The following is a 16,093-nucleotide window of genomic DNA, read 5'->3' as shown; positions in this document are numbered from 1 at the left end:
TGGGAAGGAGGAAGGTGAGGGAAGGTGGATTACTGGGGGAGGGAGGGACACGACCATCCTCATGAGAGCAGCCATTCAAATGACTCCAGAAATCTTAGCATTTATAAAAACTGGCAGATTTATTCCGCAGGGGCCCATTTCCAAGAAGCTAAAGGTGAAGGCAAGAGGAGAGGTTTCCTCTCCTATTCCTTTCCCCCTTATCTTGTTTCTCCCCAGGGGGTAAAAATGGCCTGGACCCCAAAACCTACCCAAATAAAAAACCAAAAAACTGAGGTTCCAAAAAGTTACAGCATCTTAATTCCTCATAGAAAAGGGGAAGGAGCCAGAGGGAAGGGAGGGAGGTCCCTGGGGTAGGGGGAGTCACCCCCAGCCTGGTGGGACAACCCTCCTCACACAGCTGTCCCAAATGGGACAAGCCAGGGGCACAGCATTTAAAAACTCCCACACCCCATTTTATCAAAACCAAAGAGAAAAAAAAATTTCCTCCCCCCCACAAACCTAAATATATATATATATACTTTTTTTTTCTTAAAAAACAAAACTTCAAAGGCATTAAGCGTTAAAGTGAATCTACAAGGGAATGTGAAATTCCCTCCTTCCCTCCCCCTTACTGTGGGGTTACTTGGTACATCCCCAGCAGAGGAACCAGCCCCAAGGGGATGGCAGAGGGGAAGGACCAAAGGGAACAAAGGGTGGGGGCTTCCCCATCCAATCAGCAGCCAATATGGGTGTGGGCGTGGTGCTGGGGAAGCCACACCCCCTTGGAATTTTCCAAGTGACATAGGGAGTGGGGAAGATGCATTCCTGTGTAGTCTTCAGCCAATTCCAAGTCAAGTCGAGGCAGGGAAAGCAGGGTGACAGGCGGAGGGGGTGTGCGGAAAGGAGAAACTGGATTTTCTGGGGCCCTGTGGTCAGGGGGCACCCCGCTTCCTCAGCTCCTGGACAAAGGCTGGAAGGAAACAGTGGGCAGAGGTCAGGGGCAGAGCCTCTTCCCCTTCTCCCTTCCAAAACAAGGGCTTGTCAAGGGACACCATGCCTCCAAAATAAATAAATGTTTAAAAAGAAAAAGAAACACCTCACCTTCAATTATTTCCTCTTTCACTTTCTGCAATTCCTTCCTCACCTCTTCCAGAAGCTCCTGAAAATAATGGGGATACAACCAATGAGGAAGAGTACCTGGACTTACAGAAGTGAATCCCCCGTTTCTTATTAATGACTGAGGGGCCAGAGGAAGGAGGGTCAAGACCCGTATCCCACACACAGCATGACATCACTGGCCAGGCCACAAAGTGACTGAGATTTCTAGGGGAGAATTCTGGATCCTCTGAGCCAGAGAGAAAAGTACTGGAGAACATCCAGTACCAGGGCTGGCAAATAAGACATTCCAGTCTCCTGCCAACTGCGGGTGGTGATAAATGTCTGCGACCAGTGTGCTGAAAAGGATTCTGGATACTCATCAGGAATGAGTGCAGTGATAGATTAGTAAGGTCTGTCATGGGCATTGGACAAGGCGGTTATGGGGTCTGTCATCCCTGACACGACCCAATTTCTCCAGTTCTCAGACTGGGAAGCTGAGTGTTCCAAGGCCTTTTCTAGAATCACATAGCAGGTCAGTGGCAGAGTCTAGACCCAGATCTCTTTTCCATCCCCTGAGCTTCACCCCCAGTCCCCTCCCCTACCTGTTTCACCCTCTCCAGGTCTGACTCGTCACTGGAGCTAGGCGTAGGGGGGTGGGCCTCGGAAGTGGTTGCTGAAGAAGACGACTTCATCCTGGGAGAGGTGGTGTGGTGTGGGGCAGAAACGAGGTTAGAGAGAGGGTCTGCCTCCCCTGCCTCCCATTCCAGGGGTCACACTGTGTTCCTCCCTACAAATTTGGCAAACAAGTCTGACTCTTTCTGGGGGTGGGGCCCCAGTATTGATGGCCCACCTTGGCAAGGTTGTGCTGTTCTTCTCCCAGGGTCTCCGCACAGATTCTGGGGGACAGACAATAAGTCAAAAAGGTCAGAAACAAGGAATGCCCTGCCTCAGCCTTTCTTCCCGAGCCTCATCTGCCCCCATTCAAAGAACCATCTCAGGAGACTACAATCCACAGAATTATCTGTACAGACTCTCCCATGAAGGTGTGTTATATATGAGAAGACGGCATCCTGGAACTCGTAATTCCTGTGACTAGACTGGGCTCTCACTCACCACTGTGGGCTGGGACTCTGGCGTCTGACTCCTCCTGCTGGTGAGAAATAAAACTGTCACGAACCAGACATGGCCATTCTGCTCCTTTTCTTCCTCCACCTTCAAATACAGCCAATCCCTAGCACAGCCCCCACCCCAATATTCCTACTCTAATGGTACATCCTAAGGTGTATGAGGCAGGAAGGGTCCCTAACTCACATTGGCAGATTCATCCTTGGCAGGTTTCTCCCCAACTTGCGTGGCTTTCCTTCTGTGAGAGAGAAAGGCAAAAACAGATGGCTCCAGTCCTCTCTCAGCTACTCAACAGTTCCCTTCCCCAGAGTTCTGGAAAAGTGGGTCCTAGGGTGCAGACTTCTGGAATTCGTCAAGGCTAAGCACATTTTTAGAAGTTAAAGAGGGAACTGTTCGCGAATTGGGGTGGGGGGTTTAGGATTCCTGCATTTGGGAATCACAAAATTCTCAGGGCAGAGTCCCCAGCTTCTGAGGTGGGGTCACCTAAGGTCCTAGAATTCTGGGTTCCAGAACATTCCAGAGGCTACCTAGGGGGTTGCAAACCTCAGCCATCTCAGGAGAATGCAGTCCCCATCATTATATCTCAAACCTAGCTATCAAAGGATGAACTTTCACCCAAAGAAACAAACTAACCAGGAATCCGAGCCCTCCTCACACCTGGTCCTACTGAACTGGAATCCCAGCCGTGATAACTGCTGGGCTGAGGGGTTTGTTTTGAGAGCTTTCTGCAACCATTGAAAGCTCTGGGCTTAGGCTCACCTCCGGGCCAGCATGGCGTTCATCTCTTCCATGAGGCCCCCGCCTGTGCTTCGACTGCTCTCAGCTTTGGGGGCCACGGGCCCCGCTGAAGCCTCCTCCTGCTGGAGAAATTACAGAGAAGAGGGGGCTTACGGGCAGGCCTCCCAGCCCTCCTGTGAGGCTCCCAGGCAACTCTGGCCTCTTTCCATTATTATACCAGACCCGTCACCCCATACCCACTGCACCTGCCCCTCACCTTGCTAACTTTCCTGAGTTTGGCGCCGGCAATGGCTGAGGCCAGGCTGGGGGCCCCAGTCCCTCCACCACTGGGACCTTGTGCTGTGGGGAGAGGGGGTGCCGGGGGTGGGCCTCCCCCTGCTCCCTGTGAGGCGGCCGAGACCCCTGAGGAGGAGAGACCAGGGGGTGGGGGTGGACCCGGAGGAGGGGGAGGTCCCGGGGGCGGTGGTGGTCCCCCAGCTGGGGGAGCAGGCGGGCCTCCTGTAAGAAACACAAAACAGGAGGGGTGCTAAGCGAGAAGCTTCATTCTTTATTGTCCGGCTGGCCCACCCCCTCCTCTGGGGTGGTCCCCTGACCCCCGAGGCCAATTGGGCAATCACCTGCGTTGGAGGCTCTGCGCTCTCGCTCCATGAGCTCTGACTGCTGCTGCCTGGGGAGGGAGGGTGAGTGGCTATCACTCAGGGCCCCCAGATAGCCAGCAACCGCCCAGATCGCCCCTCAGAGGTGTCCCGGCAGGGCTGGTTCCTAAGCCCCACTCATGTCCTCTATCCCCCACGGGCCCAGGAGAGGGCTGGGGGGTGGGGTGGTAAGGGCAGGGACAGGGCGAGACCAGGATGTGAGCTATCTAGTCATCAGACCATCAAGAATCACAAAATGCCCAAGATCCTTTAAACAACCCAGTTCTGGACTCTGGGAGTCCAGGGGACTGGGATTTGAAGGGTCAGAAGGTTCTGTAACTCTGGGCATCAGTTTTTCAGACTCCAAGTGGGGAAGGGTGGTTCTTAAAGATGTGGATTTCTAGTCCCCTGGGAGTTGGAACATTCTGAAAATCGAAAGTTGGAGAGGTGTGAACTCTAGGCGTCAGGGGTTCTGGAACCACCTAGAACTCTGGCCAGGGGAAGGTTCCCCACCCAGGGACTGGCCCCACCTTTTCTGCTGCTCCATCTCCTCTGGGGAGGGGCCATTCTGGGCAGACCAGGTGGGAGGCGCTGCAGGTGGTGGTGGGGGCGGGGGCCCACCTCCTGCAAGTGAGAGTAAAGGCTAGTGAGTCACACGGAAGCCAGCCCCACCCCTTGGCACGCTCCCAAGGGGCCCCCGGGTACCCTGTGAGGAGGGTTGGCACCCGCTTCCCCTGACTGAGCTGACAGTCAGGTGGTGGAAGGGTACCCAGATCACAGGCAGGACAGCGAAGCCCCAGAGAAGGGGGTCATCCGCCCCAAGACCTGCAGATGGGAATCTGCAGGGACAAGACTTGAATTCAGGCAGATTCCAGAATCCAGGCTCTTGACGCACAGTCACAGCTGCTCAGACCCCCCACCTGAGAGCTCAGAAGAGGCTGACCGCCCCCTCCTCACCCACCCCCAGGCCTCTGGCCCCCGTGTGTTTCCTGTGCTTCAGACTGCCACTGAAGTTGCTCCTGGAAGCAAATGCCTCCACCATTTGATGACTGGCAAACCTAAATGCACAGCCATCACCTAAAACCTTTGCTCCTCAAAGCGCTCTTTATGGACTGGTAAACTTTGGCATCCATCAGGGAGCTTGTTGGAAGCACAGAGGCTCCGGCCTTGGCCCACCTACCTGATTCAGAATCTGCATTTTTTCCTAGATGACTCGCGGGCACATTCCAGTTTAAGAAATACCAACTGGAAGTTTTTTCTCAACATTGTGGCTGACAATGTGACTGACAATGACGTCAGTCCATCTAATGGTTACCTGGAGAAAGGGCACAAGAAACCTCCCGGAGGCCTGAAATATTTCTATCTTGATCTGGGAGACGGTCACACAGAAGTGTGCAAGTGTAAAAATTTGTGGAGCAAAATGGGCTTTTAGGAACCATGCATTTTACATGTGGGTGCACTCAGGGCAAAGAGGAGCCCACAAAACTGGGTTGGCCAAAAAAATCCATTTGGGTTTCTCCGTAACATCGGAAAAACCTGAATGAGCTTTTTGGCCAGCCCAGTAACTCTCCATAGCAGCAGTGAATGAGCCCTGTTTTCAGATGCGTAAACTGAGGTCAAGTGGTAAAGGGGCGGCCCCAGGCCCCACGGCAGGGCTCAATGGTCCCCTCCGCCGGCTGTCTCTAACCTTCCAAGGCCTCTAGGGCGCTGGCCATGCCGTTGGCAAACTGCGTGGCATCTTCCTTGCTGCCAAAGTTGAGGCCCCAGACCTGCCGGGCGTCGCGCCACTGGTGGAAGTTGGGGGTGGCCTGGTTATACTTGACACCCCGGACGATGGCACAGTTGATGACCACCTGGCGGGAGTTGTGGGGGAGAAGTGGGTGAGGGATGGTGAGGTACCACAGGCAGAGGGGGCGAGGAGGAGGGGAGCCTCACCTGCTGGTCCGGCAGCATCTTGCGGCCGACCACCCGGAAGGAGTTGGCGGTGGGGTTGTGATAGATCTGGACGCGGCTGAAGGCCTGTGGGCCCGTGCCGGCGGGCAGCCAGCGCTTGTTGCTGTCATCGTAGAGCATCACCGTGGCCCGGCTGGTGCACACAACCGTCTCGCTGCAGAGAGGTGGGCGGGGGAAAGGGAGAGAGGCCAGTTAGCTGTGGGGAGCCTGGCATCCTCCCCCAGGGGCTGGTCACCTTTTCGTCCCCCTGGGAGATTCGGAGACACAAAGACAGTGTGCCAGGAAGAGGGACCCACGGAGAGGAAGAGGAAGACAGACCGAGAGAGAGGGCTGAGGATGGGCCCTCAGAGAGACCCAGATAGGGAGACCGGAGGAGAAAAAGACAGGTGGGACGGCGAAAGACAGACTGGGAGAGACAGACAAATAGACAAGCTGGGGGATGTGAGACAGACAAGGAAAGAGACAGACAGTCAAACGGGGAGCAAAAGACAGGAAGAGGAAGAGTCAGACCGGCTGGAAGAGACAAAAACATACAGACTGATGATGGGGAGAGAGAGGTAAGAAAGGGGGTCAGATTGGTACAGGGGAGACGGACTGAAAGGAGTAATGGGGAGAAGAGATGCAAAGGCAGAGAGCAGAGAAAGAGGCCGATGGAGAAGGACAGAGATGGACAGACAGGCAGAGATGTGGTGTGAGAGCTGGAAGAGGGGGGCCCGGGAGAAGCAGATGAAAGGGACAGAGCAGGTGTCCTGGGCAGCACTGGGAACAAGCCCCTGCCCGACGCCCTTGGAGCCTCAGTTTCCCTGTCTCTGTCGGGAGGCTTGGGCCTGCCCGCCCCTACTCCCCACTGTGGAGGAGGAAGCTGAGGCTCAGGGAGGTGAAGGGTGAGGCTTGCAGCAAGTTGGGGACCGATGCCGAGATCCCAGCTCTTCCCCTTCCTGCTGCCCACCCCATCCATCCGGCGCCACCCACCCTCCCCCACCCCCTGGCGCCAACAGCCATCAGCAGACACTCCCTGCTCTGTGTCAGGCAGTGACCCAGACAGCCCCGGCCCCACCCTCCAGGGCAGGAGAGCATCGCAAGGGACTGTCCTGTCCGCACATGGTGATAATCCAAGACCAGGTCTGGGGTTGCCCAGAAGAAGGGCCTGCCCCTGCCTCTGGATCAGAGAAGACTTCCTGGAGGAGGTGACATCTGACTTAGCCCTGGGGTGGGGGTCTCAGTAAACTGGCTCAGGGTTCAGGATCTGATCCAGACATAGGTTCAAATCCCTACTGGGCCACCTACTCCGTGTGACTCAGGCGAGCAACCTTCCCACAGAAGTCATCTTCTTTGCCCGCAAACTTGGGAAATGACAGACCCCACCTCCCAGGGCAGTGGGTGAAGTAAATGAGTCTGGGCATGTGGAGTGCTTGGCGTGGGGCCTGGCATGAGTGCTGAGTAACTGTCAGCATCCCTTCCCCGGGCGCTCTGAACAGGCACCAAGGGGCCCTCCTCCACCCCGCACCAGTCCTTCTGGGAAGGTTCAATGCCCTCCTCTCTCAGTGGGGAAACTCAGGCTTCCAGACGGGAAGTGACTTGGCCAAGGTCACCCACAAACCAGGGGGAAGCACTAGTCCCTGCCCGGCCCCAACCCCCACCGGACTTTTTCCTGAAAAGAGGAAGTTGGTGGTCAGAGGTTTCCGGGGAGAGAAATTATACCCCCCAAAGGCTCTGTCTCTACCAGGGCTACGGGCTGGAGCGTGACAGGGACCCTATAAACGACAAGGCAGGGAGAGCCCCCTCGGACCCAGATCTGAGTTCTCAGGCCAGGGAGCTAAGCCCCCAGGTTTACATACTCAGGGGGCCTCCTTCTCCTCAGGCACTTCAACCCAGCCCTTTCTCCAGAGTCTCTCATTTTATTTCACTGCAGCTCTTCTAGGCGGGCTATTTCATCCTCATTCTGCAAGGACTGCAAACAGTGGCACAGAGAGGTCGCATGACTCACCCATGGTCACACAGCGAGTAGCTAGCAGAGTGAGGATCTGCACCCAGGCCACCTGGCTCCCCAGTCCACTGTCTTCACCGCCGTGGACTGTGTGGGCCCTACCCACACACCAGGTGCTGGTTCTAGACAAGCGCAGCCTCAGGGGCTGTTTCTGGCTTCCACTGCCCCTGGCAGGGCAGGGTTAAGGCCTCGCCCACACCTGCCACCCACACCCAGAGCAGACTCTGGCCAGGTGCCCAGGGCCTTTGTTGCTACCCCACCCTGGCTGCACTTTGCTCTCTCCAAGAGCCCCTGCCTGCTCAGTCTCTGGACTAGCCTGAGCACTGGCTATTTGCTGAGTGACCCCGGACTGGTCTTGTCCCTCTCCAAGCCACGGTGTCCCCATTCCAGCAAAAGGATCCTGTTAAAACACAAGTCAGATTGTGTCTCTCCTCTTCTTGGAAGCTCCCCTGGCGGCTCCCAGCAGAATTTTTATGCTGGCCAAGTTCTCTCTGGGGCCTTCGTGATCTGTATGATCTCTGATCTCCCCTTGACTGGCCCCACCAGCCATTCTAGCCCCCACTTCAACATGCCAGACACATTCCCACCTCCGGGCTGTGCTCTCGTTCTCCCTCAACCTGGATTTTCACCTCCTTCGGGTCTCTGCTTAGCCATCACCTCTTCCGAGAAGCCCTCCCTGACTACCCTACCAGGAAACGCTCTCACTGCATGAACCATGTTTCATAACACCCAATTCCTGCCTGACAGGGCCCTATCTGTCTCCCCCACCAAAATGTCAGGACCACAAGGGCAGGGATTTTTGTCCTTTCTGTTCACTACTGTGTTCTCAGAACCTAGACTCGTGCCTAGAACCGAGCAGGTATCCAGGAGTTGTTAAATTAGCCATCTATAAGAAAAAGGAAAGTTTTTTTTAACAGCAGCTGACATGTATTGGTTAGTCTATGTCCCAGACACCGTTGCAGGTACTGAGCTCCAGCTGCCACAGTGAACCTGGCAGTGACCTCAGTGCACACCCTTTTTCCAGACAAGGGACTGTGGCCACAGAGGGATGAAGACAGTCATCCCAGGTCACACAGCAAACAAGCAGAGGGGCTCATATTTGAACCCAAGTCCTGATCTTCCCCACCCCCAATGTTCTTAACCTCATTTAAAGATGAGGAAACAGCTAAGCTGATTTTTTTTTTTTTTAAGGCAAGGTATAAAGTGGTGTGAGAGGTTTTTTTAAAAAAAAAAAAAGGTGGGGAGGCTATAAATACCTCTGTACCCAGAGTGGTGAAAAGCAGAGGTTGCTTCTCAGGGGACTAGCCTCCCTTGCTCGCCTCTGAGGCACTGGGGCACCGGGGGTCTGACGAAGGAGGCAGGAAATGGACAGTTCGCACTGTTTACCCACTTGAGTTGCTTGATTATGTCTTTTCTTTTTGCTTTGTTTTACCATGGGCTGGTATTACCTATAAAAAATTAATTCATTACTTAAGTACAAAAAAAAAAAAAAACACCACCTATAAACCAGACAAAAAGCTAGATCGGAAAAATCTCACAGCCAGGAAGCCAGGAGTGAAATGCAAATGAGGTCTGCTTAATTCCAGTGGTCTCTGGGGGCTTCCCTGGTGGCTCAGACGGTAAAGAATCTGCCTGCAATGCAGGAGACACAGGTTTGATCCCTGGGTTGGGAAGATCCCCTGGAGAAGGGCATGGCTACCCACTCCAGTATTCCTGCCTGGGAAATCCCATGAAAGAGGAGTCTGGCGGGCTCCATGGGGTTGCAAAGAGTCAGACACAACTTGAGCAACTAACACTTTCAACTCGACACTGGGGTCTCACAGCCTCAATTTGACATGAGACAGCCTGAATCCTCAGTCAGCCCAGAACTCTCCCACAAGCCCTCCCATTCTGGAAATCTCCAGTATGTGGTCAGTAAAGGAGGATTGAAGTCACCCCCTTGCTGCATGGCTTCACCTTTCTGAGCCTCACTTTCCAGCCCTGGAAACCATAACTCACTGGGGTTTGGTAAGGATTGAAAGAGATAAGAAAACCCTTAAGCGCAGGACCTGGAATTTGACACAGGACCAAAAGGGAGAGTTTCCTGATGGCTCAGAGAGTAAAGAATCTGCCTGCAATGCAGGAGTCACAGGAAGTGTGGGTTTGATCCCTGGATTGGGAAGATCCCCTGGAGAAGGAAATGGCAACCCACTCCAATATTCTTGCCTGGAGAATCCCATGGACAGAGGAGCCTGGCGGGCTACAGTCCAAAGGATCACAAAGAGTCAGACTCGAGTGACTAAGCACACACACAACATATAAGGGAGCCGAGAAGCAATACAGGAAGGAGAGAGCTTCTCATCACGGGAGGCAATCAAGCACAGTCACTTTGGTTTACTGAAACTTTCCCGTTGAGAGGTTTGTCCTTCCTTCTACCCCTTCATCTGATAGCCCCTTAAATTGTAATCCACCCCACAAAGACCCAGGCATACACAGCCTTTCCAAACTACGAATCTTTGAAGCAATCCTGCATAGAAACACAGGTTTAGGGTTTGTGGGGCTTGTATGGGTTCACTCTAGTCCCTCCTTCTTGACAGGCCTCAGTTCCCCATAAGTGAACAGGAAGGTAACTGGGTTCCTTCTTGCTTATCAACATTATCTTCAGTGTTTGTACAGTAAAAGCAGGTTGCTTGTTTTTTTCTAAGGCCACTAAAGGTTTGATTTTGCTTTTCTTTAAGAGTATAATAGTCTGGAAAGAGGCCTGGGTTCATATTCAGACTTGCCTACTTCCAAACTGACTTTAATAGGTAATCTGTTTAATTCCCCTGTGCCTCAATTTTCCCATCTGGGAAAGGGGGGACGATCATAACAGTATCAATCTCTTAGAATTGCCGTGAGGATTAATTTGAATGACACCTGGTACAGTGCCTGGCACAAAGGAGTTGCTTGATCAAATGATCTCTCATTATGAAAAACAATAATAAATGAACCAAATTCTTCTAGAGGCTCCTCTGCCCTAAGAGTCTCAGACCTCTGCCCCCCTTCCCAGAATTCCAGCACAGAGTCCCGGACACAGCAGACACTCAACAAATATTTGTCAAACTGAGAAAAAAAAAACTGTAATTTTCCATCTTAACAGCCTCTCTTCCAACTATCCCCAAGACCGTCTCCAGCCTAACCAGCCAGAAATCAGAGGATCCCAGTGCCCTCCCATCCCTCAACACTACTTAGAAATTTCTGAGGGATCTTGGGCCAGGCCTTTCTCTCTTTGAGCCTCCCTCAGTTTCCCCAGCAGCCCCTAGACAGGGCTGTGGGTCTTTTTGAATCCTAGCTGTCCTGGGAGAAGGGGCACAGCCCAAGAAGGCCAGTGTGGCCATCAGCAGAAGACCCTTTAGGAGATGGGAGTAATCCTCTGGTGGGACAGGCATCAGCTAACTTCTGCCCACCCCCCAGGAGATATAGGAGGTTTGGTCATGGCTCGCAGTAGCAGGGGGCCTTGTGGGAGGGCCAGGGCCTCTGGGACTGGGGGAGGCGGGGGCGGGAGGCTGGCCCAGACATTGCTCCTGCCCTTTTACGGTCTCAGTGAGTGAGGCAGCACTAACTCGGACATCCGCCATCCGCCTTCCACCGTGCCTGGGACCGGAAACGCGAGGGGGGGGGGCACAAGGGGCGGGGCTGGGGGCAGTGGGAGAGGAGAGTCCCCCGGGAAGAAGGTGAAGGAAGAGGGCCTGACTCCAAAACTGCCCTCTCTGCCGGGCAGACCTTTTAGAGGTGTTGCTATAATGGGGGAAAGGGTAGGCAGGAAGTCTTGTGGGTGTCTGTGGGTGCCCCCATCGCTCCAAATTTTCCAAAAATCCCTTTTCAGCAGAAGGAACAAATGTGGGAGGGGGGGATTCTCTAATGACCACAAAAAGGAATGCCACCCAGAAGTCAAAGGGCTGGGAATGTGGCGGATGAGAGAGGATGTGGGCCCCAGGGGGTTAATCCCCAGCGGCCCCCCAGGGGCCTCCCCCTCAAGCTGGGGGCTTTGGAGCAGGAAGTCTCTGAGAGAGTAGAGGAAGGGAGATAGTATTGTCAGGCTCAGGCCTCAAGGGAGAGATTATGGGGGGCCGGGGGGGATGGGAGAGTGAGGGGGAGGGCCAGTCGGGTCCCCCAGTCCGCACCGGCCCCGCCCTCAGGTAAGCCCAGGAGTTTGGAGGGAGGCTCCGGGAAAAACAAAATCCCTGGGTCCCTTGGGCCCCCCAGCCAGGATTAAATTCCTGGGAAGATAGCTGGAACTCTCTGGGAAGGCTGAGTCCCAGGGGGAGAGGGCTATGACCTTGAGGCTTTCCAACGCCCCCTCCTCCAACGGCACAACTCCGGACGGCTAGGGAAGGGGGGGGCGGTGTTGAGAGAAGGGGGAGGCGCCGTGGTGGGGAAAGCAGCCGGCCCACGGCGCTCTCAGCCCGCCCCCCCCCCACACACACACCAGCTGTCTCGACAGGTGAGTCAGTTAGACAAAGGCCCCCCTTCCCCCAGCTGCTGCGCCCCCTCCCTCTCGAGGGCCGCGCAGGTGGGGGAGAGGGGCCGCCCTTCGGGCCAGGGCTGGGGAGGCGCCCTCAGCACAGAGCGCTCGCTCCCTCCTAGGCACAGCCTGTTTTAAGCACATTGTGGGTGGGGAGCGGCGAGGAACTGGAGTCCCAACCAGACCCTCCAGGCTGCGTCTGGGTCCCTGGATCCGTCCACTTCAACCTCCTTCACAGGGGGATGAACCGCCCAAATTTAGGGGTTAAGTACCCCCGAAGTTAATGATCAAAGTCCCTCGTGGGAAGAATTTCCAGCGCCATGTATGGGGGACCCCGAAAACCAAGCTCTACGTTTCAATCTCTCTTCCAGGTCCCAGGGGACTCCCAAACCGGCCCCCCATAATCCCTCTCAGGGCCACGTTGAGATTTGGGGGCAGTCTGAGTCCCGCCTAACCCCTAGCCTCTCTGCAGAGATTATTTGCCAACTTGGAGGTTCTCTGAAAAGTCTTAAAAATTTCGGGAGTCCTCGGAGCGCCCCCAAACCTAAGGGTTCCCAGGAGAATCTCACGGCACCACTCAGAGCCTTGAGAGTCAAGGGGAAGTGGTCAGTGTTTGGAGCTCGTCCAAGGGGGCTCGGCCTCAAATCCGAGGCTCCCAGTGCCCAGTCCCCAAATTCCAAGCGGGACCAAGCTGGGGGGAGGAGGGGACAAAGGCAGGGCGGCAGGAGCCCGCGCCGGCCAGGGAACGGTCTGGAGGCAGTTGGAGGCTCACCTCATGGCTGCTCGGCGGGCGGGCGGAGCGCCCACGGGCTAGGTGCTCCCGGGGCGCCCCCGGCTCGGGGTTCAGAGGTTCAGCGCTGGTTCTAGGTTCTGTTCAGTCTCCCCCAGGGTCCCGCCCCATAGAGTCCGGCTTCCTGCGGAGGAACGTGGACAGGGCCGGGGCGGGTCCTCGGGCGCCTCTTCCCTCTGGGGTTCTGCTCGGGGGGTCCGTGCGGCAGAAAGAGGGTGCGGCGTCCCCTCCCCGGCGCGCCCCCTCAGCCGGCGGCAGCTACAATGTTACTCTTACTACTGTACTTCTCTTTGCTACATTTCGTTCCAAAATTCCACTCCCCGCACCCACAATGCCCTGCGCCTTAAAGGGGCCGCGGACACCTTAAGGCGGTGGGGTTTGGCGGGGGGGTGTTGGTGGAGGGCGCTTAAAAGGGCAACGCGGAACCTTCGACTTCCGCTATTTCCCTCTTCCCCAACGTTTTTGCACAGCGATGCACTCTGGGGGTCACCCCCAAATTAGAGGGGAAGCTTGATAGAGGGGAAGGGATCCTTCCTTGATCCTGAGTTCTCTCCCACGATGGAAATTCTTAGGGGAATGAATATCAGTGGGGGCACAATTTCTTCTCACTCTCCTCATCGACTTTTTTTCATTTCTTTACATTCTACTCAATTTGGGGGCGAGGAGGGCCCTCGGGTCAAGCATAGATTTTCTCCCTTAAATCCTACCTTCGGGACGCCCCCCCGCCAAGGTCTCCCTCCTCCCCCAATTTATGAGGGGTCACTAAGGGGTGATCCACCTCTCTCGCCGAGGAGGGGGATGGGTGGGGAGGGGGCCCACCTCTCTCGTTGCCCCCCACCCCCGCCCGCCCAGGGAAGGTGAGGAGGAAGTGGGCCGAGGGGGCGCGGCCGGCCGCTGACTCACAACCGCAGGGTGTGTGTGTGGGGCGGGGTGGGGGGGTGGTGCGGCGGTGGACCTGGGTGGGAATGGGACTCCCGATCCCTGTGTGAATAAGGCTCCCGGCCCCCTACCCACGCATGCCCCGCCGTGACTCAGTTTCGCGTGCGGAGGATGGTGGGATCATGCAGCAATCCGAGGGCACGGAGTTGGGGGACCCTCCCTATGCCGACTCCTGCGAGCCCCCTCCCCCACGCGCCAGGTTCAGGCTGAGTCCCTACACCCTCCCGGGCTTCCGCCACTGGACCCGCAGACTCCACCCCCACGTGACGCCAGCAATATGACCACGCCCCTCCCGTAGAGCGCCACCTGGCCTGGGGGGCAGGAGTCTGGGAAATCAGCTGGAAGTTTAGAAGTGGATAAACTGAGGTCTAAGAGGCAGGGGATAAATCTGGGCTAGAGCCCTCTTGATTGAGCCACCAGGACTCCGGTGGTTAATGAGAGTAAAACAATTTTCAGGGCCTAGCTGACTTGGTGAGGGAATCAAGCTTCCTACCTTTTTCCAGAAGGAGGCTGCTGCCTGGGTGATACCCGGATCTCCTTTACCTCATTGTTCGAGGCCAGTCTCTGATATTCTTCTCTGAAGAACTGAGTAATCCTCTCCCCTTCGATACCCCCCACTGCTGCTGCTGCTGCTGCTAAGTCACTTCAGTCGTGTCCAACTCTGTGCGACCCCATAGACGCAGCCCACCAGACTCCTCCGTCCACAGGATTCTCTAGGCAAGAATACTGGAGTGGGTTGCCATTTCCTTCTCCCCTACCCCACAGCGGAAAGCCTTAAACCCTGAACCACTGTAGGTTATAATTGTTTCTCCGCGTGTCTCCTCAGGCTGTGAGTCGTTTGGGGACAGAATTGAGAACCCCAGTTCTTTGTGACCATGGGCAAGTCCTTATTCCTCTCTGGGTCTCAGCTTTCCCATCTGTGAAATGGGAAAGTGGTGCTTCTGTGTGCCACTTGCACTATAGTCAGCAAATGTTTTGGTAAAGATCCAAATAGGGACTTCCCCCGGTGGTCCAGTGGCTAAGACCACAAGTAGGGGGCCCGGGTTCCATCCCTGGTCAGGGAACTAGATTGCACGTGCTGCAAGTAAGACCCAGAGCAGCCAAATAAATAAATCCAAATAGAAAATATTTTAGGTATATTAGACATAGGTCCTCTTTTATGTATTTTTTTACAACCCTTTAAAAATGTAAAAATCATTCTAAGCTCAAGTGCTGTACAAAACAGGTGGCAAGACCCCAGCACTAGAGAAACTCTTGCATGTGTACACAGGAGTCTGATCAAGAATCTTTATGGCAGCAGCAATGTAAGGGTAAAAAACTGGAAACAACCTAAATATCCATCAAGAGGATGATGGGTGTTGAAACCATTCCATATCTCTTGTCTGAAGTGCTGAGAGGCAGCTGAAAAGAATGTGGTGTGTGCAAGTGGCAGGAAAGAAGGCCCCAACACATTATTGAGTAAAAGGAAACAAATTACCAAATGATACATAGGGTATGAGTAAAAATCAAGAAAACATTTTAAGGTACAATATATGTGTGTGTACTTGCCTAATAAAAGGTCTCGAAACATCCACTCCAAACTCATTGCAGGGATTACCAATAGGACAGTGAATGGCATCATGGAGAGTTTGATGGTCATAATCTCAAGCCTCATCTCTAAAATGCCAAGTTTGGGACTTCCCTGATGGTCCAGTGGTTAAGAATCCAACTGCCAGTGCTGGAGACACGGTTGGGGAAGATTTCCACGTGCCCTCAGGGCAACTAAGCCCATGTGCCACAACTACTGAGCCCAGTGCTCTAGAACCTCTGAGTTCAACTGCAGAGCCCATATGCCTCAACTACTAAAGCCCGTGTGCCCTAGATCCCAAGCGCCTGAAGTAACAGAACGCCTCCCTCACTGCTGTCAACTAGAGGATGCCCATGGGCAGCAATGAAGACCCAGTGCGAGCAAAATTTTAAAAAAGAAAGAAAGAAAATGTCAAGTTCAATCTTTCCTCTAGGCTTTCACACTAGCTGTTCCTTCTGCCCCAAGGGGTTTGTGCATGGCTGACTAGTTCTCTGTTAGGTTTCTATTCAGCTGTCCCCTCCTCAGAGGTCTTCACAAACCCCCCTGTCTAAAGTGACCATCCCCAGGTGGAAAATAGAGTGATTATGGGTGGGGACTTGTCATTGTATACCATTTTGTGCCCTGTGAATTTAAAACCAAGTGAACTTATTACCCATAGATAGCAATGTAAAAAACCAACATAGTTCCCTTAGATGTTTTCTTAATCACATCCCCCATCTCCTTTTTTTTTTTCTAAGACCCTTGTCAGTGTCTGAGATGACCTTGTTATGGGTTCCCTTGTTTGCTGTTCCCCCACCCC

General features: G+C 54.4%; 1 protein-coding gene across 3 annotated transcripts; it reads right to left on the bottom strand.

Moving 5' to 3' along the window:
- Window positions 1-94: 94 nt before the first annotated feature.
- LOC122692186 (vasodilator stimulated phosphoprotein) lies at window positions 95-13,125 on the bottom strand. Of its 3 annotated transcripts, none has more exons than XM_043899503.1 (13): window positions 12,771-13,125; window positions 5,511-5,682; window positions 5,263-5,428; window positions 4,106-4,199; window positions 3,558-3,607; window positions 3,197-3,438; window positions 2,962-3,062; window positions 2,389-2,440; window positions 2,191-2,224; window positions 1,928-1,973; window positions 1,680-1,770; window positions 1,081-1,138; window positions 95-949 (listed from the first exon to the last, which is right to left on the bottom strand). In XM_043899503.1, exons 1-13 carry the CDS (start codon window positions 12,773-12,775, stop codon window positions 912-914), a joined length of 1,149 nt encoding a protein of 382 aa, XP_043755438.1. In that variant the 5' UTR covers window positions 12,776-13,125; the 3' UTR covers window positions 95-911. The 3 variants fall into 3 exon arrangements, with proteins under 3 accessions (XP_043755438.1, XP_043755437.1, XP_043755436.1); XM_043899502.1 differs by having other exon boundaries at window positions 2,191-2,227; window positions 2,962-3,059; XM_043899501.1 differs by having other exon boundaries at window positions 2,191-2,227; window positions 12,771-13,124.
- Window positions 13,126-16,093: the final 2,968 nt, after the last annotated feature.

Source organism: Cervus elaphus, chromosome 4 (genome assembly GCF_910594005.1).
Source record: "Cervus elaphus chromosome 4, mCerEla1.1, whole genome shotgun sequence".
Taxonomy (NCBI): Eukaryota; Metazoa; Chordata; class Mammalia; order Artiodactyla; family Cervidae; genus Cervus; species Cervus elaphus.
The sequence above is the reverse complement of the archived record's forward strand: the minus strand, read 5'-3'. Positions and strand labels throughout refer to the sequence as shown.